Source organism: Phoxinus phoxinus, assembly GCF_949152265.1.
Source record: "Phoxinus phoxinus genome assembly, chromosome: 15".
In the NCBI taxonomy this organism is placed as follows: Eukaryota; Metazoa; Chordata; class Actinopteri; order Cypriniformes; family Leuciscidae; genus Phoxinus; species Phoxinus phoxinus.
In genome coordinates this window covers 29,673,237-29,698,975 of record NC_136890.1, presented here as the reverse complement: position 1 = coordinate 29,698,975, position 25,739 = coordinate 29,673,237, and the positions used below count along the sequence as shown (strand labels likewise).

The following is a 25,739-nucleotide window of genomic DNA, read 5'->3' as shown; positions in this document are numbered from 1 at the left end:
GGATACAATTTATGAATCAGGATTGATTATAGTATTCTGTGTGTGTCTATGCAGCTCTTCTAGAGTGTGCAGATGTTACTGATGGAAAAGCAGCGCTCATCGATGGAACGCCCGGCACTAATGGTGTCCAATCAGACGCCAGCGGTCACAGTGATGAATCTTCTGCTCCGCGAAATGATCAGATTGATCAGGTAACAGATAATAGGTTTCAATCTCATCAGGGTTGGGTTGCTATTCCATACAGTGGAGGTTTTGAATGAGAGAACCAGTAAAAATGAGATGTCCACAGCTTCTGATGGGATTATAATTACACAATGTCCATGTCACTGCAGCAAAACCAGAACTCTCAGATGACCATCAATGAAGCCCACTACTTTGCAAGCGAGTGTGATTGTCATGCGTCTCGTTGTGTTTGTGACAGTTTTCAAGGTTTGAACTGTTGGATATACTTAAGCAACTTTCTAAAATTTGAGTTTAGGTGAACAAGTTGCTGTCAGGGTATCCTAACAGTTTCAGAGCGAATCAATTATTCAGCTACGCAGTGCTGCACTTTGTGTCTGGAGAGTTTGTTGGAGTTCACTGAGGTCATGTTTAATGCAGGGGCAACAGATGCTGGGTGAACTCTGGCCAGACACAGCAGAGACACCACCATCAGCTTTTTCTGTGAGCCCTGTAAAGATAAAGGGAATGGAAAGACAGAGAACTGGAGTCTAGTGTTTGACAACCATACCCCGTTCATTAGCATTACCAAATTTGATAAAATGAGGGCTGCCCCCAAACGGTTATTCTTTAAATAGTTTTGTAACTTTTTTTTAAACATTCCCAACTGATTTTAACTTAATGTGGTGCAATATCAAAGTGAAATAGAATATCCAGCTGGAGATAATGTAGAATGGGACTTTATTTTATCCCTCATGATTTGATTGAATGACGAAAAGTAGGTTATGATGTTTTTGGTTAATATTTTTTCCTATGTCCTTGCTTTAAATCAGTAGTAAAGTTGTATAAGGGTCCGTTCACACAAAACACATTTTTGCATTTAAAAAATGCGAGAGCAAGGCAGTGAAAAATAACTTGCATAATTTACAATAAGTCTGGGAACATTTATTAAACAAACATTGGGTTTATTTTAATTTACATTGTGTTTTAGGTTTGGTGTAGAAAATCAGTTTTCATAAAGTGCTTTCCTTTCAACATCAACTGATTTCTGCATTTACTGTGGTTTTATATATCTTGCCACTTTGTAGAACCTGCTGTTAAAATCCTTTGTGAACAAGATTTCAATTTCACAGTGTATTTTTGTGTGTGTGTCTCCTTCTGTTCTATAGGCCGAAGTGCAACGCGTCAAACCGGAACAGCGAGATAATGAACTGAGTGGTGAGTACATCTTTCTGACAACTTCCTTTTAAAGTTGTGACCTTATCAAACTCACTTAAGAGTTAACGGAGTAGAACCAAGGAAGGTTGTGGATCTTCAAATAGGAGCACAATGGTATGTCTTTGACTGAGCATCAGTTGAACACTTCTCCAACTCAAGATATTTTAACGCTGGGTTTCAGAGGTGGCATTAAAGCTTCAAACGGAGATGGAGGAGAAATGCTTACTGAGGGAACAGCTCCAGACACTAGAGGTAAAAACATCATTTTACCCTCTAAACACCCAGGACAGCAGAAAACAGACAAAAGGACTGAATGCTACGATTCATTTTGTTGATGAGTGTATATTTTTACCCTCACCGTGGGTGCTAATTTTGGAGACATTTATTCTCACCTTGCACCAGAGAATACTTCCACATCTATGATGAAACATCCTTTTTGGAGGTTTAAAATGTTTTCCCAGAGGCAGATAATGGAATGTTTTGGAAGCTTTGGAAGATATAAAAAAAAAAAAAACGTATTTTTTTTCCAGGTTTATCATCATATAATAAATTACATTTTAATTACATGGAAATTACATTTATCATGCATTAAATATTGTATTTTCAGCTAATTTATCTGACTTTGATTATTCACTTTTTCAAAGATCAAACTGATTATTTTTCTATTTTTATGTTTATCCATATTTTATGCCTCATACAAAAGACTTTTCTTGTTTTAATGTATTTCTTTTCATTTTCAGATGTCTAAACAGACCGGCATCACAAAACTACAAGAAGAAAATGCTAAAGTTAGTGTTACACGTCTGTTTCAGATAGCATGTGTGCTCGTTGATAAAAATGACAAGTGATAATGTATTGTGTTTTTTTTTAATTAGTTGTCTGATAAGTTGAAGAAAAAACAAGAGAGGTAAGTACTAGTTACTTTTATGCTTTATTATTTAATATTATGCATTCAGCTCTTTAATATTAAAGGGAAATAAACCTAAAATTCTCGGGACAGGAGCATGTGTCCAAATTTTAATCTTAACCGTACTATTTCATCAGATACGATCTGTAAACAGGGCTTTAAGTGTAAAATACCAAACTTACCCTTTAAGTACATTTAATGTACATAATACAAAACTGGAAATTAAACATTTCTTTATGGCCCAAAATTCACTTAATATATTCAGACATATATTATTCTTGTATTTTCTTGTATATGTTATTCTTAATTCTTTATAAAATTAAGACTATTTTGCTTCATTTTTTGTCACTTTGCATTTCTTACATGTAGTTTTTAAAAGTAATATTTATTTCTGTAGGGTAGTTTTTTTTAATGAGGGGAAAATGACTGAGTGCACCTTTGAACCTGTGTAAGACTTGCAATGATTAATTGAAGGCATTGATAGATTGATTTCATGTAAAACCTGCTGAAATATGGAAGAATAAAAGTCAAAGACAGTTTAAATAGACAGTGTTCCATTTGAACACCTTATCTTCTGAAGCACAAGATAAATGACTTTCAATCCTCCATTTAACTCAAGTCCACGATACACTCTTCCAGTAACCAATCAAAACTCTCCGTGTGATGACATCATCCCTTAGCGTTAAATCCCGGGTGCTGTGGTAACTCAGCTGTGACCTAGCGACAGTCACTGTGTCAGTGTAATGAGTCTGAACGTGAACTTGTGCTGGCACTCGCTGTAGACTGCTGTATCAGCACAGACTGCCTCCTTTCTGCATCCCTCCGGTCAACACATGCTGCCTATTATTTATCACTGCTGTGTGAGGGTTTTTAGGGCCAATAAGGATTCAAGTCTCTTTATGCTTCTCTTACAGCTTCCAGCGGCTACAAGTTGAGAAGGAAGCACTTTACAATGACAGCAGGTGAGAAAGACAAACCCAGCAGAACAGTTCTTTTGCGACAGGGACTGCCCACTGTTTATCACCTTGAGCTCTTGAAATGCATTTTTCCCCCCTTTTTTTTGTCCAAGTGCTCCTGAATATCTTAATTATCGGGTTCAGTTGTGTTTGATCAGGCTTGGAGATGAACTTTGCAGGAAGATACTATAGAACTACAGGAACAGGACTGGGCAGCCCTAATATAGACCTTTTGTTGGAGACATACAAAACAAAATTAGAAGCCTTTACAGTTCACTGTTAATTTATTTTGTAAATGCTAAACATGTATTTCACTGTGAGGATTTTGAATGGCACTTTTACTCCTGGAACCCAATTCTACATCTGTTCCCATGATGTCATTTATTCTCTCCTGTAATGTTTTTTTTTTTTTCAATGGAATTTGCTGTTTTATTTTGGTATTCATTTCACAATACCTGAAAATAGACACTACTACACATTATTCACATCAAACCCCTGATAACATATGATGTGTTTGTTTCTACAGGACTAAAATTGATGAGATCCAACAGAGGAAAGAGGAGGAGCTCAAATCCATAAACATTCGTGTGCAAAAATTGCAGGCAGATTTAATGGCCGCCAACCAGGTGAGATCCGCTCAGGCCCGCCCTGCCAAATTCTTCAATATTAAAGGCCATTTGTTGCACATCGCAGAGGGCAATCGATAAATGGCTACTAAGGGAGTATGATGATAAACATTTGCAAACCCTTGGGAGTGGGCTAAAGATTGTAGTCGGTGCTTCAGCATTAGACTCTGGCACTGAGGCACATCTGCAGGAAATAATGGACTGTAGACGCACTGCTGCATCCATCACTGTCATACTAAAAATGCATTGAATCTTCCTGCCTGACGGATTGTGTGTGTGATTTCAGAACGTCACTGAACTGAAGGAGCAGTTGCAGAGCAAACAGAAAGAGCATGAGATGGCCATCCATGCGCTCAAAGATCAGGTAGCTGTGTCCTCCTTTTACATGATCAGCAAACCTGTTTTAGATATGTTTGGGTTGGTGGTATGCTACTGTCTTTTTTTGTAAGTTCTGTTTTTACTTGACTAAGTTTTTCTAGTATGATGAATGAATCAGAAGGTTCAATTTTGCACGAGATTGGTTAAAAATGTGAAATAACATTATTTTCTGAGATGGTCATGTGACAACGATGTTGCACGTTACCGTTTGAAATGTTCCGCATAGCATACTGTAGTGTAGCATACAGTTCATACTGCAGATTCATGTGCTAGTTTTTCATTCCAAACATCGCCAAAGGCACTAAAAGGAAGAATACAACAGATTAATAGTTGGTTAAAATGTTCATTTAGCATTTATTTTAAAGTTTATTCCATCACAGATGGTCGTTAGTGCATCTCCAGAGAACTAATCTGCAATTTCTACATCTGCTGGTTGGCTGTTTACTAACAGGTTTATAAAAGAGAGAAAGCAGACACTTAATCTGCATAAATTGAGTGTGATTTTAATGATAATGGGTCCTACAGATTCAATTAAATAAACCGTAAAAGGCTCATGTGGGTGTTGTTATCGGCGTGGAACACATTTTTTATTGTTCAGCTTAAAAAAATTCAGATAATGAAAATTGGACTTTGGATGTTTTTTTTTAAATGGCAGGAGGCAGTTTTATGATTATTTAGCTGTTTTCGTTCTCAGCTCCGTTTCAAAATGCAGTTTAGCTTTGCTTTTCAGTCTTAAAATTAGTTATCCAGTTAGTTCAACCAGAAAGAAAAATTCTGTTCTCATTTCCTCGCCATCATTTAATTCCAGACCATGTATGACGTTCTTTCTTCTGTGGAACTCGACAGGAGAAGTTTAGCAGAATGTCCTGGGTTTTTCTTTCTTTCTATCCAGTGAAAGTGAATGAAGACAGATCATTATTGAGCTCCAAAAATGACAAAACAGCATCACAAAAATAGGACTAAAGAATTTTTCTCTATATTCAGAGATTTCTAGAGTCACATAAGTCTGTGAGAGGAACTGACTGAAATAAAAAAAATGATTCATTAATAATCTTCCCCTCAGGTGTAGCTTTTGAATGCCATACACACTTCTTCATATTCATTAATGGCTTTTTATTTGAATGGACTTTGAACCTGGAGTGCAGTATATTTAAATATTCATGAATGCCAACAATGTTTTTTGCAACTCTTGGAGCGCAAACATTTCAACTAATATGTCTCAAAGTAATTAAATATGAATTCAAAAGACTTGAAATGTAGTTCACGTTCATTGTGTATTGAAAAGAGAAGTGTAAACCTTCCTCAAAGTGTCTTCTTTTATGTTTTAAGAGAGTTAAAAAACTATCCCTGAACTGGAAGACATCTTTACCGTGACCCACCGGTCTTTCTGCTGATAGCAAACTCTCTGTGCTTAAGGAGAAGTTGGAGAAGTTTATAATTACCCAGAGAGCAGTCTGTTTAATTGAGCATTTATGGACGATGGTGCTCAGGATCAGCGGAGTAATTAAGGATTAGTGGGGCTCAGTGCCGGTGGCTGAGGGGCACACACGCTCCGCAGGGGCCCCTGAGGGAAGGGCCCCTCTTATGACGCTGTCGGCCCTACTGCAGGTCCCGCCATCACAAATGTCTTTCACTTCCTCCATGAGGTCACACATCTTAATTAAACAGCTACCTCTAATGTGCAACAAGCAGATAAGGATGAAGCACTTCCCTATTCTGTGTTTCCATTCAGAACTGCTTGACTGGGTCTCTTCTGTTTGATGTGGAGTTTCTAACTTGGCTTGTTTTCTTCTCTCTTCTTTTCTCTTGTTTTGGGCGTTCTACTTTCTCTATCTCTTGCCCTTGTTCACCCCCTTGGGCTTTATTCTTTTTGAATTCATCTTCAACACTCCCCCTACAATCCCATGCTGTTGTTGGACATGTCGTCATTCATCCATCCATCCTTCACTTCACTTTCTTTCTCTGTACATGTTCCCTTCCTCATTGCTTTTTCTTTTTTTCTCGTTTCTTTTTTTGTTCATTGTTCATTTGATTTTTTTTTCGTATTCTTTTGTACTTAATTTTAATGTTTTCTTTGTTCATTATTTCATTCTTTTTTACGTTATTAAATTTTTTTTGTTCATTCTCTTATTTGTTCAATTGTTCTTTTATTCTTTCATGTTATTGCTTTTTTTATAAAAAAATTTTATTCTATTTATTACATTCATATTTTGAATTTTTAAAATATATATTTTTTCAAATATTTTATTTATTTCAATCATTGATTCTAATGTTCTTTCATTTTTTTCGGTTTATTTATTTTATGTTTTCATTCTTTCTTTATACTCGTTCTTTTATTTGTTTGTTCTTTCATTCAATATTTCATCTGTTCTTTATTTTCATTCTTTCATCTTTATGTTCTGCATTATTCTTTTCTCTCTCTCGTGGGGTGGTTTTATGTTTGGGCGGAGCTACAGGTAGCGTGTCAGAGTGCGGTCAGTCAGGAGCAGGTGGAGGGCATGCTGGGTGAGAACGATGCTCTCAGGACAAATCTAGCGGCCCTAGAACAGGTACCTGACCATGATACAGCATCACGACCTTCATCAACCCCAGTTCCTGCATCCTCTTAACTCAATGACCATGTCTGGTCTAACACACATGCTCTTTGTACCATTAACTGTTGAAATACACATGTACTAATGCCACTTTCACCCGCTTTAATGCTATTGCCTATGTACAAATCACTTTCAGTTTACGCCAGTTTGTTTGATGCCATACTTTCTTCTTTTTTAAAAAAAGTGTAAATATTTAAATGACAATTCATGGTGGTTCATATAGATACATTGTTTTGCTTTAAAATCTTGTTTTTCTGTTGTTGTAATTTCTAGTCACAAATTCAGACCGTGTGACTAGTGTCTTATGGAAGTATGGCGGTGTGAAAACTTAAAACAGAAGTATTAAGTTAACAGTCATATTTAAATACTGTGCTTACCCTTTGCTGATTAGATTACTTACAAAGTATGAAGTAAGTAATCATTACTCAATACAAATAGAAATGATAATTTAAAAGATAAAAAGAAGAATGAATGAGAATCAATAAATTGTGAATAATTTACTGCCATTTTGTGAATATTAAGTAATCATTTAACCAATAAAAATGTAACTAGTCTGATTATGAGTATTTTAAAACGTAATATAATTACAAGTATATAATCAGCACTGGTCATTACTGTTTTAGTTGATAGCTCACCAGCCAAACTCATTATGCTTCTTTATTTTATCCAAAGTAACTTACAATGTATTTAAGGGATATTAGCATTTATATGTGCACTTCCTGGGAATAAAACCCATTACCCATTGTGAGCAATGGCTAAATATTAATATTTAAATAAATATGAATAATTTAATTTGTACTCCAAGGAAGCATAAGGTTTATTTGGCAGGACTTCCACTGCACTTTAACCCTGATTGATGTTTTGAAAACTTTTCTTTGCTTTCTATGCATGTATTACTTGTGCTAGCCTAGATATTTTGTTTATATATGTTCACACATACATGCATCAGTACATGTATGTAAATTACATCGTGCACAAAGGTTTATGTTTAGCTTGAAAGCACTCATGGGTACATTTATATTGATATTGGATTCTGCATTTTGCTGAACTGCATTTCTCAGTTGGTTGGTGTTAAGCTCTTTCTGCTCCTTCATAACTCTTCTTTTGTCTTCTTTTGAAATTTTCTCGCTGATAGACTGAGGAAGACTTAACCCTTGTCCTGGGTTCTTTAAATATCTGAAACTCAGTGTGTGTTTTTCACAGATCCAAACAGTGAAGACTCAGGAACTGAATTTGTTGAGAGAGCAAAATCTGGCTCTCAACGCAGAGCTTCAGCAGAGACGTACAGAACAGGAGAGCTTCCTGGCGCAGAGAGATGATCTCAACTCACAGCTGCAGGTATTTTGGTACCTGTGCAATTTTTAAACAACATAGAAAGGCATTTGCAACAATTAAACATTGTATTTCTGTGTAAAATGCTATTGGATTGGATATGAAGCATATTAGGCTATAATACTATTAGTTAATATTATTTTTCCCTGCCCACTGCAGAAAAGTCCAATCGTTTTGGAGATTGAGAAAGTCCATTTTGATATTACAGCAATTACGTTTTAATATAGTTAAACATAGTAAAAAAATTTGCATTTGCATTCAGATTATACATAAAAATGATTTAACTACTTCTTGGTGATCAGGAGTCAAGCCGAGCGAATAGTCGACTTCTGGAGCAGCTCACTGAACTTGGTCTGGAGAAGGACAAGCTACAGCAGGAGTTAGAGGAGGCCAGGAAGGTGATGATACACACAAACCCCCTTATTTTTACCTTCTGATCCTTTCACAATTCAGTAAATTCCCACTGCAGCAGGTGAAAGTAGTTAAACGTTTGGTGCACTCACCATCTCTCGCGTCATTTAAGCTTCTTTAGTGAGTCAGTACACTCTGCTCGTTCTTCCATCAGTTAATACTCTGATCTTTTGACCATCGTAATGACTTTATTAATGTCAAATCGGATTTAGACACAAATGGGCTCTGGAAGATTCACCTCTTTTTGTGGACTTTTTCTTCTTCTTCCCTTTAAAATCCTTCTTGCTCCTAACCAGTTTTTACATGATCATTTATCTCGGTCTTTCCGACCATTTGATTTAATCTGACTTATTTTGTGACATTAATGTAAATCACCCTGAATGAACACTTTTTTAATTTGAAATGTTTTGTTTTTGTTTTTTTACATGTCAATTTGGAGAATTTTATTAATTATCATAAAAAAAATCTTCATGCATAATGTTAAATGAGGACGAAAAACGATTTTGGGGGGCAGTTTGAGAATAAATGCCTTTGGAGTGACTTTGTGTGTTGAAAATTTGCAGACCTTTTTCATGCTGAAATGGCAACGTTTTGCAACAAAAGAAAGGTGAAAATGTGGAAAAAAAAGAAAGCAAGCATAATAGGACCTCTTTAAAGTCAAGCTTGTCTATAGCATTCTTTATATTAAGTCATACAATAAGATTTATATCTGTCTAAATACCCATTATCTAAATACCAGTTGAATAAGATGGTGCCCTATGTTTTATGAAACGTCTTATGCTTTAAGAAAAATATATGATAAATATGACAAAAATCTTGATAATCACTGGACCTTTGAAACCGCCACATTTTATTTACAACTAAATGCCACACGGTTCTCTCAGACTGCAGATAAGCGTAAGGTCATGCTGGATGAACTGGCCATTGAGATTGCGCAGGAGAAATCTCGGCAAAAAGAGGAACTCGGGAACGTGCGTTTGCAGCATGAGAAGGAGGTGCTGAGCATCAGGGGACGCTACGAGAAGGAGCTCCGCGGCCTCCACGAGGACAAGAACCGGATGGAAGAGGAGATCCGCTCACAGCTACGAGATGAGAAAGTAAGGAACCTTTCTGGGCCGGTAACTGAAATTTTGTAGGTCGAGACATGAACTTTCAATAAAGCACTTAACCTCAGGTTGCTCCAGGTGGATTGTCTCTGTACACAGTGTACTTTGGACAAAAAGGATCTGCTAAATTTCCATTCACAATTGTATTTTTCTTTTAGGCTCGTACCAAAGAGCTGGAGGGTCTTCAGCCGTATGTAGAGGAGCTGAAAGCTCAGGTTCAGTCTATGGAGGGGACGAAGGGCTGGTTTGAACGCAGACTCAAGGAAGCCGAGGTGCTGTGTGTTTACACCCATCTCTCACTGCAGAGCAATGCCAGAAATGGAAACTGTCTTTTATTGTTTACGTCTGGGTACATCAGTATCATTCTGACCACATGATGTCAGTGTTGTTTTTGTCGTTACCATGTTACAGACTTTAAAATGCAAAAAGGTGAAAAGAAGAGCATTTTTTATGGATTTATTTTTATATATAAAAAAACAATGTTGCATTAATCTTAAACCAATCAGTCTTTGTAGTTGATTTATATTTTCGATGTTGTGTGTGTTGTGTGCAGGAGACCATGGAAAAGAACAAACTGGACCATGCAGAAGAGATCCAGCGGGTACAGAAAGATCACACAGGCCAGCTGCAGGTAAACTATGTGATGATAAAAACACATTTGTGTGTTTAACAACTATTAATGGAATACAGCAGGCTAAAGCAGATGAAGTAATAAGCGGTAAAGCTATATATAGCAGATCTTGTCTTTATGGCACATTTTTTGGCTTCAAACATATTCAAGTCTCAGAAACCCTCACATCAGAAGGCTTTATTCTGTCATGTCTCATTGAGTTGATGGATGCTCGCTGTACGTAGACATTTACTAAATGAGCTTAAAAGACTATCAAATGCATGAAATGCGTATATCATCCATTGGCGCTCAAAAGTTAAGCATTTCAGAATGAGGTCATGAAAACCCAAGTTCAAATCTCATATAATTACTTTTGTTTTCATTAAAGTAGCTGGAGTACATTTGATGGCATTTCATTTATGATTCTACTTACCTGAAACAATAAAAGTCCTGGTGGTCTCTATGGCCAGTCCATCTCTGGTGTGACTTGATTTTATCCACCTTGATTTGATTGGACTGTATAAAGTTGGATATGATCTTACCATTTAATATCATTTTTACCGTGCCTGGACTTCCTTGGTTATGACAGCATAAAAGAACAGTTATTTCAGAAGCAGAGGAAGTTGTTTTGATGAAAGATTTTGAGAACAAATTTTATATTCTTTATAACTTTTCTTTTCTGCTGACATAGCCAGGGCTGCAAATCATTTTATTCAAGCTGAACTTTTTCTTTTTTTAGAAAATATTTTTTTAAAGAAGTATATACTTTAGTCGGTAGTTTTCCAACTATATAAAGGGGTCCACTTTGCAATTTTTAAAAGAACATCTGAAAATTGCTAATGTGATAATGAAACAAAGTACATGGATCCAAATCACATGAAACAACGGCCCTACCTCCTCAGCCAATGTCCATCTGACTTTAAAAAGAGTCGGGCCTCAGTTCAGAGTTTGTTAATGATTTATTTTTGAAAAAAAAATGAATTTAAAAATAAAAACACACACACACACACACACACACACACACACACACACACACACACACACACACACACACACACACACACATTTTTGCCATAAAAGTTTAGCTTGCATGGAAAACAAATAAGCATAACCAAAGCCATGTGGGCATGGAAAATTGTATTAACCAATAAAACCAAATCCCATTTATCAAGTCCGACAAATCACACACAATAAGACCAGAATATGTATTAAACAAATAAATAAGGTTTATTCTGTTCCGAAACTTTTTTCTATTGTGCATTTTAAATGAATGAATGAACATATTTCCGCCCTTTCTCAGGCTAAAGCTGCAGAGGTGGAGGCAGTCAAACAGCAAGTGACGGAGATGGAGAAAGAGAGAGAAGATCTCAACAATTCAATCGGCAAACTCAAACAGGTTTGAGAACAGAATGCATTATTTTTTTCAGGCGGTCTCCTAGTGGCTCTGCTGGAGCTTTAGTTCTTCAACGTGATGAGAACCATGTGTTTTTAAGATGCTAAATAAGGCATGACTCAGATATGGAGGATATGATGGGGGTGTGATTGCTGGAGCTCAGCGGTTATTTTAAGTGTGACTCAAGAACGATGCGTGACTCATCAGTAGGATGAGATTGTTCTTTGTATGAGCATCTGGTGCCAGCGGCTCCTCTGGGATGTTTAGTTTTCAGAACTGCAAAATTGGTGTTTCCTCGTCTCATCTGAATATTGTTAGGATAATTTATTAGGACTTTCCTTTTTGTCATTGTTATTATGTAACTAAGACTAGTTTACTAAAACTAATATTTTAAGCATCATACACTACTGTTCAAAAGTTTGGGGTCAGTAAGTTCTTATATTTTATTTTTTTTAGTAATTAATACTTTTATTTAGCAAGGATGCATTCAATTGATCAAAAGTGACAGTAAAGACATTTATGATGTTGAAAAAGATTTCCATTTCAAATAAATGCCGTTCTTTTGAATTTTCTATTCATCAAATAATTGTGACAAATTGTTTCAAGATTTCACAGAAATATTAAAATAAGAAGAAACATTTCTTGAGCAACAGATCATCATATTAAAATTATTTCTGAAGGATCATGTGACACGAAAGACTGGAGTAATGATGCTGAAAATTCAACTATATATATTAAAATAGAAAACCGTTACTTTAAATTTTGATAATATACCACAATATTACTGTTTTACTGTATTTTTGATCAAATAAATGCAGACTTGGTGAGCATAAGAGACATTTTTCAAAAATATTAAAAACCTTAATCTCATAACATTATTTCTGAAGTTCTTCTGTAAATTAAGTTTCTCTTTAAACGAATAGTGCTTTAGATGTGCTCTTTTATTATTCTAAAATATAGAAAAATAAGAGACTAAAATAACTCAATGAACTATTTCAACTATTGAAAAGTTATTTTAAAATGATTTTAAAATAAAGACTTATTTGCTGAACTATAATAACCTTTTGTGTGTATTTCAGGAGATTAAAGACACAGTGGATGGACAGAGAATCCTGGAGAAAAAAGGTAGTTCAGCGGTAAGTAGGCAATCCAGCCAGAAAAAAAAAGAGATGAGTCAGGGCTTTCCCTCTCTCCATTTCCCAGAAAGTGAATTAAAATAGTCCCAGGCGATGGGCAGGACACCTCTCTGCCCCACAGACCTGAAACCAGACCTCCCATTGATGAGGGTCGATCAGCTTTCATTAACGTTTTAGCCGTTTCATCAATAGAATCTCGTTTGACAGTTCATCGATTGCCTGTGTGATGTCTGTGTGTGTGTGCTTACAGCTCCAAAAGCTATCCATGCATTTAGCTTAAAGTTTTGGTTATAATTCTTCTATGGCATTGTTTATTATTCATATATTCACACTGTTTATTAGGTTACAATGCAGTCCCTCTGGAAAGTTCCTTCCTGCTTGAAGTGATTTTGGCCACAAAATGGATGAAATTTCATATATCTTCTCCTCTTTTTACCTTTCGACAAAAACAAAAACGATTTTGTAGTGCTACTGTGGCAAAATGGATGGACAGGATGTTTACTTAATGTGAAATTTATCGTATTGTTCCGAATATAAGACGACCCTCCCTTTTTCAAGATGCTTACCTTTTGGAAAAAGTCTTTTTGAGGACCAAATCTTGTCTTTTATAAAGAAAATTATTAAATTTTTTCCTATTTTTATATTAAAAATATGGTAAATACTGAAAAAATATACCAACAATCATATTTAAAAATAAACACTTTATGGCATACCGTAAAAATAACCTGAAGGTCTCATTTCCTGTACATTTCACAATGGCATGTTGGCATGTCAAAAAACCCAGGTGTTTGATCTGCATTACTTACCTGATTCGTTTTTTTCTTCTTCTTTAGGCCAATCACATAGCACTGAAAAGACAGCAGTTTCTCCCTGAAGTCGGAGGGCAAGCTCTAGGCTAGAGTTTTGCTTCTTTTGAACTTCATTACGCCGCTGATTTTAAATAGCATAGCAAATGGAATAGCATTACGCCGCATCATTTTAAAAGTAAAAGTCTAGACCCTCAATATAAGACAACCCCATTTTTTCACATGTATTTTTTAAAGAAAAAACACGGTCTTATATTTGGAACAATACAGTATATATAGTTTGGTTTGCTATTGTATTATGGTATACAGTGATATTCAGACATTTTTAAGTGTGGCTTAAGTATCCAAATACTTTTGGGGCCACTTTATATACTGGATTCTTAAATGTCTATCAAGCTAAGTGTCCATCTGCTGTCAAAATAATGCCTGTCATGTTATGTCTGCAGCTGAAAGACTTGAAGAGGCAGCTCCATCTGGAAAGAAAGAGAGCTGATAAGCTCCAGGAACGGCTACAGGAGATCTTAACCAACACTAAGACCCGAACAGGTGAACACTTTCTTTGTCCCTGCGTGATACACTTAAGATTTTGAGACCTATCTCCTTCATCACCATATAAAGCACTTGTAAATGCAGGGAATAAGGCTTTTTAGAGTGGTCGACAACCCTCTCAGGTGATTTAAACTGCAATGGGCTCGGTTTCATCACACATGGGTGGCATGAATGAAAAATTTAAAGCAGGTAAAAGTAAGTAAAACTGCGGCGCTGTGCATAAATAAGGCAGCAGATGAAGATGGCTCCACCCCTACTGTAAATCGCTATAAATGAGACAAACCGAAAGCATGTTCTTACCACCTGAGGTGAATTATAAAGAGCCTGTCCGCTTTGTTCTTGCATCAGGTTCCTGTGGGATGTTGAGCAGTTCACTTTCCTGCATCGGCTCATTGGCTATAAATAGTTTTTTTTCCAAGGAGGCAAATTACATTAATGAAGTTTTTCTTCACATTACAGTGGAGTTATTGCATATCATGGAGATTTTTGGCTCCATTCTGGAATCTAACACTCTTCACAATCTGAGAAATTCTTGAAGAGTAATATTTTCTCGCCCCATTTCTTTTCTTTTCATCAATACAGGAGTAAAATGGGTTTTGAATACAGTTTTTGTTGACTTTAGCGAACTGTTTTATATGATATCAAATCAAGTCAGTTTTATTTGCATAGCATTTTTTTTTACAGTACATGTTGAATTTTGCACCAACAATGTTTTCATGTGCACCAACAATGTGATTATTTCCAATAATCAGAGTAAGGATTTTTTTTTTTGCAGTAAGAGGTCAAACGCTGAATCAAAATCAATGCAGTATCCCAACTTAATAGAATTTTCAGGGTACATTCGTTCGTTTGTTCCTTAAAAACTTTTAACTCCTGTGGGGACGGACCCCACACACAACAAGGAGGGGAAAGGCGAGTGATGTAAATATTTGATGGAGCGCCTCTAAAAATGTGCTACAGATCCATGCATATGTGCATTTGCTCTCTGTAGATTGTTGGCAGTGCCAGGGCACTCCTCTTTTGTGCCATTTATAATTTAAAGTAAACTAAATGTTTAATGTTTGCAGTACAGAAAGTTTAGAATCTGACATTTTAAAGTAGGGAGCTTTATCTTTGTAAATTGTCCAAGATGGTCTGAAAGTATACACACATCATTAAAAAAAAAAGAAAAAAGTTTCGGCTTGTGTTTTGGTTCACTGGACCAATCTGTGGGGGAAAAAGGTAACAACTTGCCACTATACATATAGATTTCATTGTTGTCTTCTATTTATAAATTTCTTTCTTTAAAAGCTGTATTTATAGCTTTGTCCAATACCTAGTGAGCTTGCTGTCTACTACCTACTGTAGATAGACTATCTTCTAAGGCAGCGTCCTAAAATGTAAACTCAAAAGAGATTCAACTCACAATTGATTCCAATGGAGGCTCACTTAGCATTTTGCTAACAATGTCATATTCTGAAGACATATAGCACACAAATAATGTGGAATATAATCTGTTGAAATTGTTTTGTATTTTTGTTATTTAATGTTATAAAAAGTTAATATTTTCCTGACTAATTTGCTGCTCAAGAAACATTTCTTTTTATCAATGTTGAAAGCATCTTTTTATGGAAACGCATTTTTCAGTATTTTATGAGTAAGAAGTTCAAAAGTATGGCATTTTATTGAAGTAGAAATCTTTTGTAACATTAAAAATGTCTTTTCTGTCACTTTTGAAAAGTATTAAGTTCTATTAATTGCTGACCCCAGACTTTTGAACGATAGTGTACTTCCATACATTCTGTAATTAAATGTTACAAAAAAAGGATGATGTCTAACTTTTGTGAATTGTTTACCTTGTAGATTCTCTGTCCGTGAATGCAGGTATTAATGGATGGCATTCTGCTAAATAGCCTGTATGTTAGCATGCTTATCTCTAGTGTAGAGTACTCAGTAGTTGTTCACTTACTCTATAGATTGTGTATGTCATTCGTGCTGATATTGCTGCTAACTAATAATTGCCTTGCAATAGCTAGTTGTTGATCATAATAGCAGTTACCTTATCTGGAATTTGCTATTTAGTAGTAACTTTGACTGGGTGGTATATCGAGACATTTTTAAACAAGATATAGGAGGAGACAATACCATTTTGTATCGATATACTTTGATGTGTAAATAACTTATTAACATATAGTTTAAAGTGGCTTGCCCACCTGTTAGATGCGTGTGCTGTTCATAACTTGTATCTTTTGGTTATATCATTATCTGTACATGTAAAAAAAAAAAAAAATTTTGTATCTCATCTCATCCTGATAGTGAGCGAGTATGCCTAAAAATAGAGAGTTAAGTTTGCTATTATCTAGCTAACCTGCAGCGCTTAGTGATTTATGCTTTTAAAATATTCCTCTTTTTGCATCTTGTGTGTATTTGCAGGTCTGGAGGAGCTGGTGTTGTCTGAGATCAGTTCCCCGAGCCGTACGCAGCAGACGGGTGACAGCAGTAGCATTTCCTCCTTCAGCTACAGAGAGATCATGAAAGACGGCGCATCAGCTCCCAGCACCAATAAGGTAGAGCCGCCCACTGGGGGCCAACGACCCTTGCTAATACGGTCGCCACAGTTGATGCTTCTTTTTCTCTAGCTCCCAGGAGCTTTTCTGTTCATTGCATTTCTGTCCTCCCAAAGCTATTAATACACCCGAACAGTGTAAATTCCATAAATATACTGTGCCTGTGAATAAAAGGGAGAAAAGAATGGTTGTCGTGACATGCTGGACTATCTTGAGGGATGGGAGTGTGGTTTAGTGTAGAAAAACAGAAACTTTCAGGTACATTTGACTAATAATTTCTGCTTGCTATGGTTGGGAATTTGAACAAACCCCTAAAATTAAGTTTTAAACTTGCAGCATGCAGCTCGTCCTTCACCATTTGTGCTATACAGACATGAATGATGTCTAGTTCTTAAGTCATCTAATTGACTTTCAAATTAATTCATCAAAGAACAACATGTCAAGACTCCTGTTTTATGCCATCAATTTGAAACATAATGCATATCAGTCATGTCTGAAATGTGTTTAGGGAGAATTGTCATCTTTCTTTAGTAAGAGACCATCCTTTTTTAAGCCAGAGGGAAAATAAGACTCATGGGATGAGAATAGTACACACAGGGGACGGCGAGAGTCTCCGGGACGAGCCGACCTTCATTTGTTTGGATAGTCTCCAGCTGCTTGAAATGCCCTGAAACAAACGGAGGGACAGAATATAACTGCCGCACGATCGAGGCTGGTGGAATTCCTTCCTGTGACTTTCATGTGACATTTCAATGGCACTGTGCTAAATTACAGACAGTCTTTCTCTAAAAAATAACCTGAAGTTGAAGAGATAACACCCGACCCCAAATGAAAAATTCGGTCATAATTTGTTTCCAAAACCATTTTTAATTTAAAATTTTGTTTTGTGATTTTTGGTAAGTTTTTGTTATTTATGTTTAGTTATGTGTGTTTATGTTAGTTGGTAATTAAAAATGTCTAACTTACGTTTTTCATGTACCGTAATATTTATATTTTATTTTTGTTTCAGTTTAATTTCAGTTACCAAATATATTAGGGGTGTAATGAATCCGTACGGCCCCACGTTAGGTATGCATGTGATCCGTGGATTAATTGCTAAGTTTAACTATCATAGAGCAAAAGTTCATCATTTGCTTGTGTTTTTCTTCACAATTTATACATTCAGTTGATTCACATTTATTTGAAATCATTCAGAGAGGCGAGTTTCAAAATGTATTCCTCTTTCGTGTCTCCTTTTACTTGAACGGTATTCTCGTAAACACAGTCGATTGTGTCTTAAGTGAATGTAAACAGTTGAGAAATCGGATGTGTATCATTATATTGGATCCATGCATTAGGTAATTTTTCTTTTTGTTGATCAGAAAAATTATCCGATCTGTGAGTTTAGTGATCCGTTGCAACATTAATATTGCACTTTATATTTTCACTTTTTTTGCCTATACGTTATACAAGAGCTTGAATCGAACTTTATACGAAGAGCTTGTGACTATACACGGGTTTCTGTGCAACGTCATCACGTAGATGCGCGCGCATCTAAGAGGCAGAAAGCAACAGTCTTTACGGCTATATCTAGCAGAAGCAGAGATGACGCGGAGCTGTTGTGCTGTAAACTAACCTAAATGCATGTCATGTTTTTATGATTCGCAAACTTAGTTGGACAATTTCATACTAGTCAACTAACTAACTTTTTGCATAATGTTATATTAATATGCAAATGAAACACAAGCAAACAGATTCAACTCTGAAATTGCAGTTTATTATTGAGTCAACAAGAATTTACAAACAATGCGAAATCTACGTTAATTACAAAGTTCTTTTACAGAACTCGGCATAACATATAGCGGTCTTGCCTCTTGGATGCGCGCGCATCCGGTATTGTTTGTATACAAGAAACCTATGTATATCTCGAAACTCCAGTGGATCCTCAAACTGTCGGCAAAAACTCAGCTACACGCACCTCAATTGTGAGTGAAGCGCTGCACACATTTTGGAGACTGTCTCTGCTTGTTTGTGCCAGGTGCCAGGGTAAATAAAGAACTGGTTCTTTGAATAAGTATTGGGTTTCCTTTACTTAAACACAATGTTTGTAGTGGCTAATGTTTTATGTATTTGAGGAGCAGAGAAGAGTGTCTTAGTCTAGTATTTGCCGTCTTTGTGCCAAATGTTTTAAATGACAGGAAAAACCGAGTACCCACATACCTACAATAAACTTTGTAACCTGTAAGTTGATGAAAGCGTAAATGCGGTTCACTTACTGTCTCAGATGTGACCGTTTTAATGACTGACAAAAGACAAATCTACGTCATTCTCTGGTGAAAATCCTCATAACTGTCTGAGCCCTGTCTTTAAGTTCTGGAGATGTTTTGGTAAAGTTTTGTTTCTCTTTCCACAGTCCAACACCGGCAGCCCTCAGTCCCAGCGACCTGCTGACCTTTCAGACGACGAGGTCAGTGAGCTCTTCCAGAGACTCGCTGAGGTCCAGCAGGAGAAGTGGATGCTGGAGGAGAAGGTATGACGTTTTAACCAATCATTACAGTCTCATGTTCCTAGGAAAAGTTTAACTCGCGTGGCTCAGCGAAGGTTTGCAGTCCTGCACCAAGCCTTCACTCAGACAGTTCTGCTGTGTGCTCCACGGGGGGCTTTAAGTGCTGAATTGTGTCTTTGGATCATGAAATATGCATGCAGGTATTGATGTTTTCACATTTTAATCGATCGGTCTTGGTTTGCAACAGTTGGAATAGAAATATGTAGTTAGGGCTTTGACAAGTTACATCACCCTTTCTGCAAAGAGACACTGTAAGCTCAAACATGTCAGTGCCAGTCACATTGAACATGTCATTTCATAAATCATTTGGATCATTTGGCCTTATAGGATTTAAAAAAAAAAAAAAACTTGTGTAAATTTTTTGCACAACTGGAGTTTTATCATTATTTCTGTCTATTAAAATGATGCTAACACATGGATGGGTTTAGGTACATGTTGCATTTTATATTGATAATTCTGTTTGATACATGTTTAAATGTATGTTTGATACATTAATAAATTATTTTTTATTAATTTAATATTTAATTAATTAGTTTTTCAAACATTGACATCACATTTTTTTTGAAAAAGTAATTATTTTATAATGCAACCATGCATTAAATTGATCAAACGTCACAGTAAACGCTTTTACATTGTTACAAAAAAAATACATTTCAAATATACTTTCTATTTATCAAAATGATTCAATTGTGATAATATTGCACAATTTTACTGGTTTTGCTTTATTTCTATTAAAATAAATGCAGTCTTTGTGAGCATAAGAGACTTCTTTCAAAAAACAACAAATCTGACTGATCCTAAAATTTTCAACCATTGTGTTTAATGTTTGATTTTAATTTGGGACACATAATCTTAATTTAATTATCGTAAACTGCTATATTTTTAAAATAATGTACTTTTTCGATTGTGAAAATAATTGATACTTAACTTGAATAAAAGGATTAAATTTCACATGATACTGACTAAATTTAAAGAGCATTTTCTAAATCTAAAACCAAATACTGAATGAAAATGAACCCTAGCTGGCAGTGATCACAGTGTCCAGAAGTGTGTGCTTTCGTATCAGGTTTATCACACCTTTGTGTGGTTGTGGTGTCTGGCAGTTTATTGCAGATCTTATCTTTGTGCTCTCGGTTCAGGTTAAACACTTGGAGGTCAGCTGTGCCTCAATGGCCGATGACATCTGTAAAAAGAGTGCCATTATTGAGATGTACGTCATGGACAGCCGAAGAGGTAAGCGTCTCTCTGTCTCTCTTTGTCATTGTTCACAGCCTCAGACGTGCTTGTTTTCTGAAAGCACATGATGTGAAGGTTTACAGATGAAGTCAGGTGATACCCAAATGTTTGATACTCTTCAGCTGTCAGTTTTCCTTAGAATAAAAGCATTATCGACATCAGCTGTCACGTTGTTATGTCTGCGCGGATAAAGACCTTGTGCTATTAACTCAATAGGACGGGTCTATTAAAAATAAAAGGCAATGATTTAGACTGATACAGAGAAATTGCATAATTTTCTTTTTTGTATGTTTTTGTTCTATTTTTATCTCTGCACTCCTACCTGCATAATCTCCTGCTAAATGTTTTATTGGTTCTCTTTGTAACGCTACTATTTTGGTTCCACTGTACACTTCTCAGTATTCTTGAAAAAGCACTTTGCAGCTGAAAATAGTCACAGCCAATAAATGTCTTTTTGTAAGGGATGTATGAATGCAGACATGTTTTATTCCTATGACACTTTTGATGGATTGGAATTAAACAATCCCTTTTTGTTATCTTTCTGTCTTTACTTTGTTAAATTAACAAACATCGACTCAGAACAAATCGAGTCCCTTTCTGTCTAGTTGCAGTAGTTTTTGCTTTGCTGATTTATAAAATCATTTGGTGAGAATATTGCTGGGCTTCATTTGTATTCATAAATAAAATCAATAGCTAATTGTATTCTGGCAATTGAATGTGACGGTGTTAAATGTAATAGCAAAATGAGGATGCATCTGTTCATAAATTCTGTACTGGAGTATAGTTCACCACTAAAGTACCTGGATTTAGTAGAAGATCTATCGACAACATTTATTGCATAAGTCACCATAGACAGTAACTTCCTGAGTGTTAATGCCACCATTGTTTAGTATTATTTATATACAGGGTTTGAAGTGAACCTTTTATCCAGCCAATTTGGGTACTAATTAAGTTAAGTCACTAATTACCAGTAGCCAGTTAGAACTTCTACTATCCAAAACAAAAATATCAGAAATAAACCAGATTATCAAAGTCACAGGCTAGATTTAAATATATTTATCATTAAACCTGATTCTGAATTATTGCATTGCTTTCAGATTTACAACAGTCAATCACTGTTTGCAGATACATTTCAAATAAAATAAAATGGGGGGAAAAAACTAAATTCTCTGTGACTTCTCTTATAATTGCCATGAGATTACCTGCACATAGGGTGCTTTTTGCCCAAAATTCATGGGAATGCTGCATTTAACAGAACGGGTTGGAAAAAGTGGCCTCTTAATTGTCTCCTTGGGCTCTGGCGGAGCGTTAAGCGGTCGCACAGCAGACGGGAAGCGGCGCACCACAGACATCTCACAGGCTGGCTTATCACACACTGGTCACATCATTCTGTACTCGCGTTCTTAAGTTCAAGGCGGCAGTCCAAGTATATTTATTTAAGCCACCACAAAAACAAACCAGTTAGTGAAAAATGCGCAATACACAAATCTCCTAGGGTGAAGTCCATACTGACATACAGTATATTTGTCCTAAATTGTTGTATTTTAATGGAAAACTTTGAGTGACACTGTGGTGGGGCATGATTTTGAACAGCTGGAGTCGTAGTTGGGCGCTTCCAGTGTGCGTACGGTCATTGAAAACAATGTTTTTGAATTTTAATGACAATGGCGCTGCACGGCATTTCACTCAGTATGCGACTTTATGCATTGTTTTTCTAGTGTTAGATGCTTTTTTAAGGGAAAGGGTTCTGACAGCGATGCCAAAGCAAAGTTAGAACTTAATTTATGAATCATAACGCCAAATTGGCTAGTGTGTTGATATGTGTTACTCGCCACAGGGGATTTTCTGTGGTAATCATTATTATGCTACAAATGCTGTCAGTAGCTTAACTTTGAACTTGAATTGAACCCTGAATGTTCCATTAAATTTGTCATTATATGTAGTAGATCTATTGCCTGGAAAGTTGTCTATAAACTCTTACTCTTTCTGTGAACTCTCTAGCACTCTTTCTTTGTGAAATTCAAGTAACAGTCACTTTTCCAGTGGACTGAACACGCTCCTGACACATAATGACCCGTTTTTAGAATCTGGAACCATTCAGAGCAGCTTTTGACAGCTTGGTTTGCTTGTGTGCTGGAAAGAAGTCAAATTCAATAATATCGGCAGGTCTTGTCTCATAGAAGTTGGGTCTAAAGCTCTGGATTTTAGCCCTCAAACTAATCTTGTAAAAAAACAACATTTCATTCTCCTGGGAAAATAGCACTGGTACTTTTCAAAAAACTGCCATAGCCCAGCCTTAGTACGCACACATCAACTTTAGATGTATATAAAAGTTAGACTTATGTAAAGTTATAGTTTTATATTTTATGTGTAAACACCTTTTATTTACATTTTTTTGTATAACCTAACAATAAAGTTAAACTTATTAACATTGCATAAGGTATCTAACAATGAACAATACTTACTGCATTTATTAATCTTAATTTTATTCTATATATATATATATATATATATAATGAACATTGGCCAATCTGTTATGAGTAAACATGACATTAGCAAACATTAGCAATAAAAGTGTCACCTACCCCTGCACTCTACTTGTTTGTCAAGGTGTCTTGTAGTGTCACATGACTGATTTCCACCTTCTTTATGACCCTTTTGATTACAATGGATTGTTGCAATGACATCTTATTGAATAACCTGTGTAGTGTATACTGTCTTTCAGCAGGGCGAACAAAGTAGCTGAATACTGAATTGGAGTGAAAATGGGTGGGCCGTATGTTAATGAGCTTAAGATTCTGACATTATACCCGTTAAGATTTCTGAACTAGACAGGCAGAATCTTAATTGAGCTACTTGTCCATCTCTGTTTCTGATTGGATACATACATACAATTTGTATACATAAAGGCTGCATTTGCTTATCAGCATCCTGCAATGTGTTTGGGGTAATTATAGAGACTGTGATTACCATTTCAAACTTTTTTTTTTGCTTCATTTTAAGCAAGGCTTTGCTTGTGTTTCCCTGAGAACATAGTGGAGGTGGTAATGTTGCATCTTCCTGTCTTTCCCCCATGTGTTCTCCTGTTTTAATTTCATGACTGACTGATTTAACATTTAATGGCAGACCAGATCCCATTAAGGCGGGTGTTGTCTAATTGTAAATACTGTGCTATAAAAGTTTAAGATCTCTGGGTGTCAGGAGAGTTAAAAAAAAAAAGGGCTTCACGTAAAGGCTTTTTTGCCCACTGCAGGGCAAAATCAATCCAAACTGGGAAAGAATGTGATGTATGTGGCCATATCCCAATTATACTATTCATATGAGGCCCAATGTTATCTGTGGCAGTAAGTCTTGTGTTTAACCATATCCATCTGGTTCAGGCCAGGATAGTCTTTATAAATAGCATTGGAAACAATCCTTTATCTCTTACAATAATTGAGGCTAGACCTGGGGAGATGTAAAAATGGGGAGGTGGAGACTTCATAGAAAAATGAAGAAAGGACGCAGAAGTTAGCAGTGCTAGATGAGAGCTGACATTAGCAGGATGTAAATGATTCAGAATGCCGACATGCTTCAGTGAGCCCAACACTCATCCTCAATAATGCAGCAGAAAGACTAAGCACCCCTCTTGTCTCCTCTCCTCCGTCCTCTCCCCCCTCCCTTTTACTTTATCCTTACACCAGTGCGGCTCCCCGTAAATTCATGCCAGTGATATAACTAATGACATGTTATCTCATATGTAGCCTTTTGAATCAGTAGCGCTTTCCGTTGTTACTAATATGTCGAGGAAATGGCAAGTCAGGAAGTGCCTCAGATAAGCCAGATGAATGCCACTTTGGGGGTATTGTTGAACCTTCTATTGCCAAAACTTTCTGAAATATTCTCCCCTTCAAAAGAGGGATTGCATAGAAGATTCTGCAGATTGTAAAAGGCACAACAGTTTTCCCAAGCGTTTGGCCTGAGAAATTGCGCAAATCAGTCGCACAATCATGGATCCGCCTCTGCGGTTTTTCAGGGCACATGCTCCCAGTAACATAATCCCAAAAACATTCCTTATAACTGTTACGTAGCGGTAGGCAATAATATATATGAATGTTCATAGGTAGAACTCTGCATGTGTGTAAGCTAAGACAGCTGTAGGATGGTTTATTTGCGCAGCCTCCACTAATCAGCCATTCAGCAACATGCCGCAGTCATGTGTGTGTGCACACCCTCCGCTCCGCCTAAGTGCTGCTGGAAGAAGTCAGCTGGGGTGAGGTGCTGCTGCAGTCTGGAAACCCTCTGCCTGCCTACTTGTACCTTGTTTTAGGCCTCTACTGAAGCGTGAAGTAAGCTAACCTTTCAGTGTACTCTGGCCTCTTACTGCTGCATCATTTAAGGGAGAAACTATCCTTATCGGGTGCCCTATAGCTCCACAACCCACCGAGATAATGGGAGTGAATGTGAGTCACAGCAGAATTATTTTTCTTCCCTCTACAAGCAAATTTGGTCCACTTTAGAGCGAATTACACCACTGGGAGCAGGTGCTAATGGGCACTCTGCTTACAGAGGTTGCGAGAACAAATACGCGAAAAAAAAATATCATCGATATCCACACAGATTCCTTCGAAAGAAGGGATCACATCTGTAACTGGGAATAACATATGGCTGCATATAGGAAGGAACCTTGTTGTCAAGATGAAATGGCCTGTTCGCCCCCTGGCAGAGGTTTCAGTTAAGCGCTGTGTCTCCAGTGAGAGATGGCTGAGAGGTTGCAGCCGCCTTGCAGGATCTGCCAGTTTGACTGATTCAGGACTGCTGACTCCTGCACTGGCCTGAGGAGATTCCCAATGAGGCTTGCAAAGAAGTGGCAACCGTTTCAGTGGGGTTGAGTTGGATGGTAATTGTATGCGTTTTGCTGTTATCTTGAAACTAGCGTTGGTGCTTTGAGGCTTAAAGAGTACATTCTTCATGACTCTCCTCTGTATCATCACTATCTTCACTTATATTTTTCCTCTTACATGCAGTAAGGGCTTTTCCCTCTAAATTCACCAACATTCAGAAGACTCCCTTCAATTCACAAGATTGAATTAGAATTAAATTGGTCACACCAGAAATAACAGTATTTAAAATAACAGTTAGATAATTTAGAATTTCAGTTAAAATTGCAATTCTGCATCCTGATTGCTACCTAAATTAAAATAAAATTCACAGGTTGTGAATTGGAATTTAAAAAACATTCCGGATGGTGC

The 25,739-nt window shown here is 36.6% G+C and overlaps 1 protein-coding gene across 4 annotated transcripts in view; it reads left to right on the top strand.

Moving 5' to 3' along the window:
* gripap1 (GRIP1 associated protein 1) overlaps positions 1–25,739 on the top strand; it is a 39,001-nt gene that overhangs the window by 5,176 nt on the left and 8,086 nt on the right. Inside the window, exons 7-27 of one of the 4 annotated variants that reach the window (XM_079638800.1) lie at positions 55–191; positions 1,329–1,377; positions 1,559–1,629; positions 2,118–2,165; positions 2,253–2,284; positions 3,199–3,246; positions 3,767–3,866; positions 4,153–4,230; positions 6,701–6,793; positions 8,042–8,176; positions 8,473–8,568; positions 9,466–9,678; positions 9,846–9,959; positions 10,241–10,318; positions 11,598–11,693; positions 12,770–12,826; positions 14,079–14,178; positions 16,024–16,044; positions 16,594–16,727; positions 19,120–19,236; positions 20,412–20,505. In XM_079638800.1, the coding sequence (XP_079494926.1) occupies positions 55–191; positions 1,329–1,377; positions 1,559–1,629; positions 2,118–2,165; positions 2,253–2,284; positions 3,199–3,246; positions 3,767–3,866; positions 4,153–4,230; positions 6,701–6,793; positions 8,042–8,176; positions 8,473–8,568; positions 9,466–9,678; positions 9,846–9,959; positions 10,241–10,318; positions 11,598–11,693; positions 12,770–12,826; positions 14,079–14,178; positions 16,024–16,044; positions 16,594–16,727; positions 19,120–19,236; positions 20,412–20,505 (1,911 nt within the window). The remainder of the gene's footprint in view (positions 1–54; positions 192–1,328; positions 1,378–1,558; positions 1,630–2,117; positions 2,166–2,252; positions 2,285–3,198; positions 3,247–3,766; positions 3,867–4,152; positions 4,231–6,700; positions 6,794–8,041; positions 8,177–8,472; positions 8,569–9,465; positions 9,679–9,845; positions 9,960–10,240; positions 10,319–11,597; positions 11,694–12,769; positions 12,827–14,078; positions 14,179–16,023; positions 16,045–16,593; positions 16,728–19,119; positions 19,237–20,411; positions 20,506–25,739) is intronic. The other 3 variants (XM_079638802.1, XM_079638801.1, XM_079638803.1) reach the window with 3 other exon arrangements.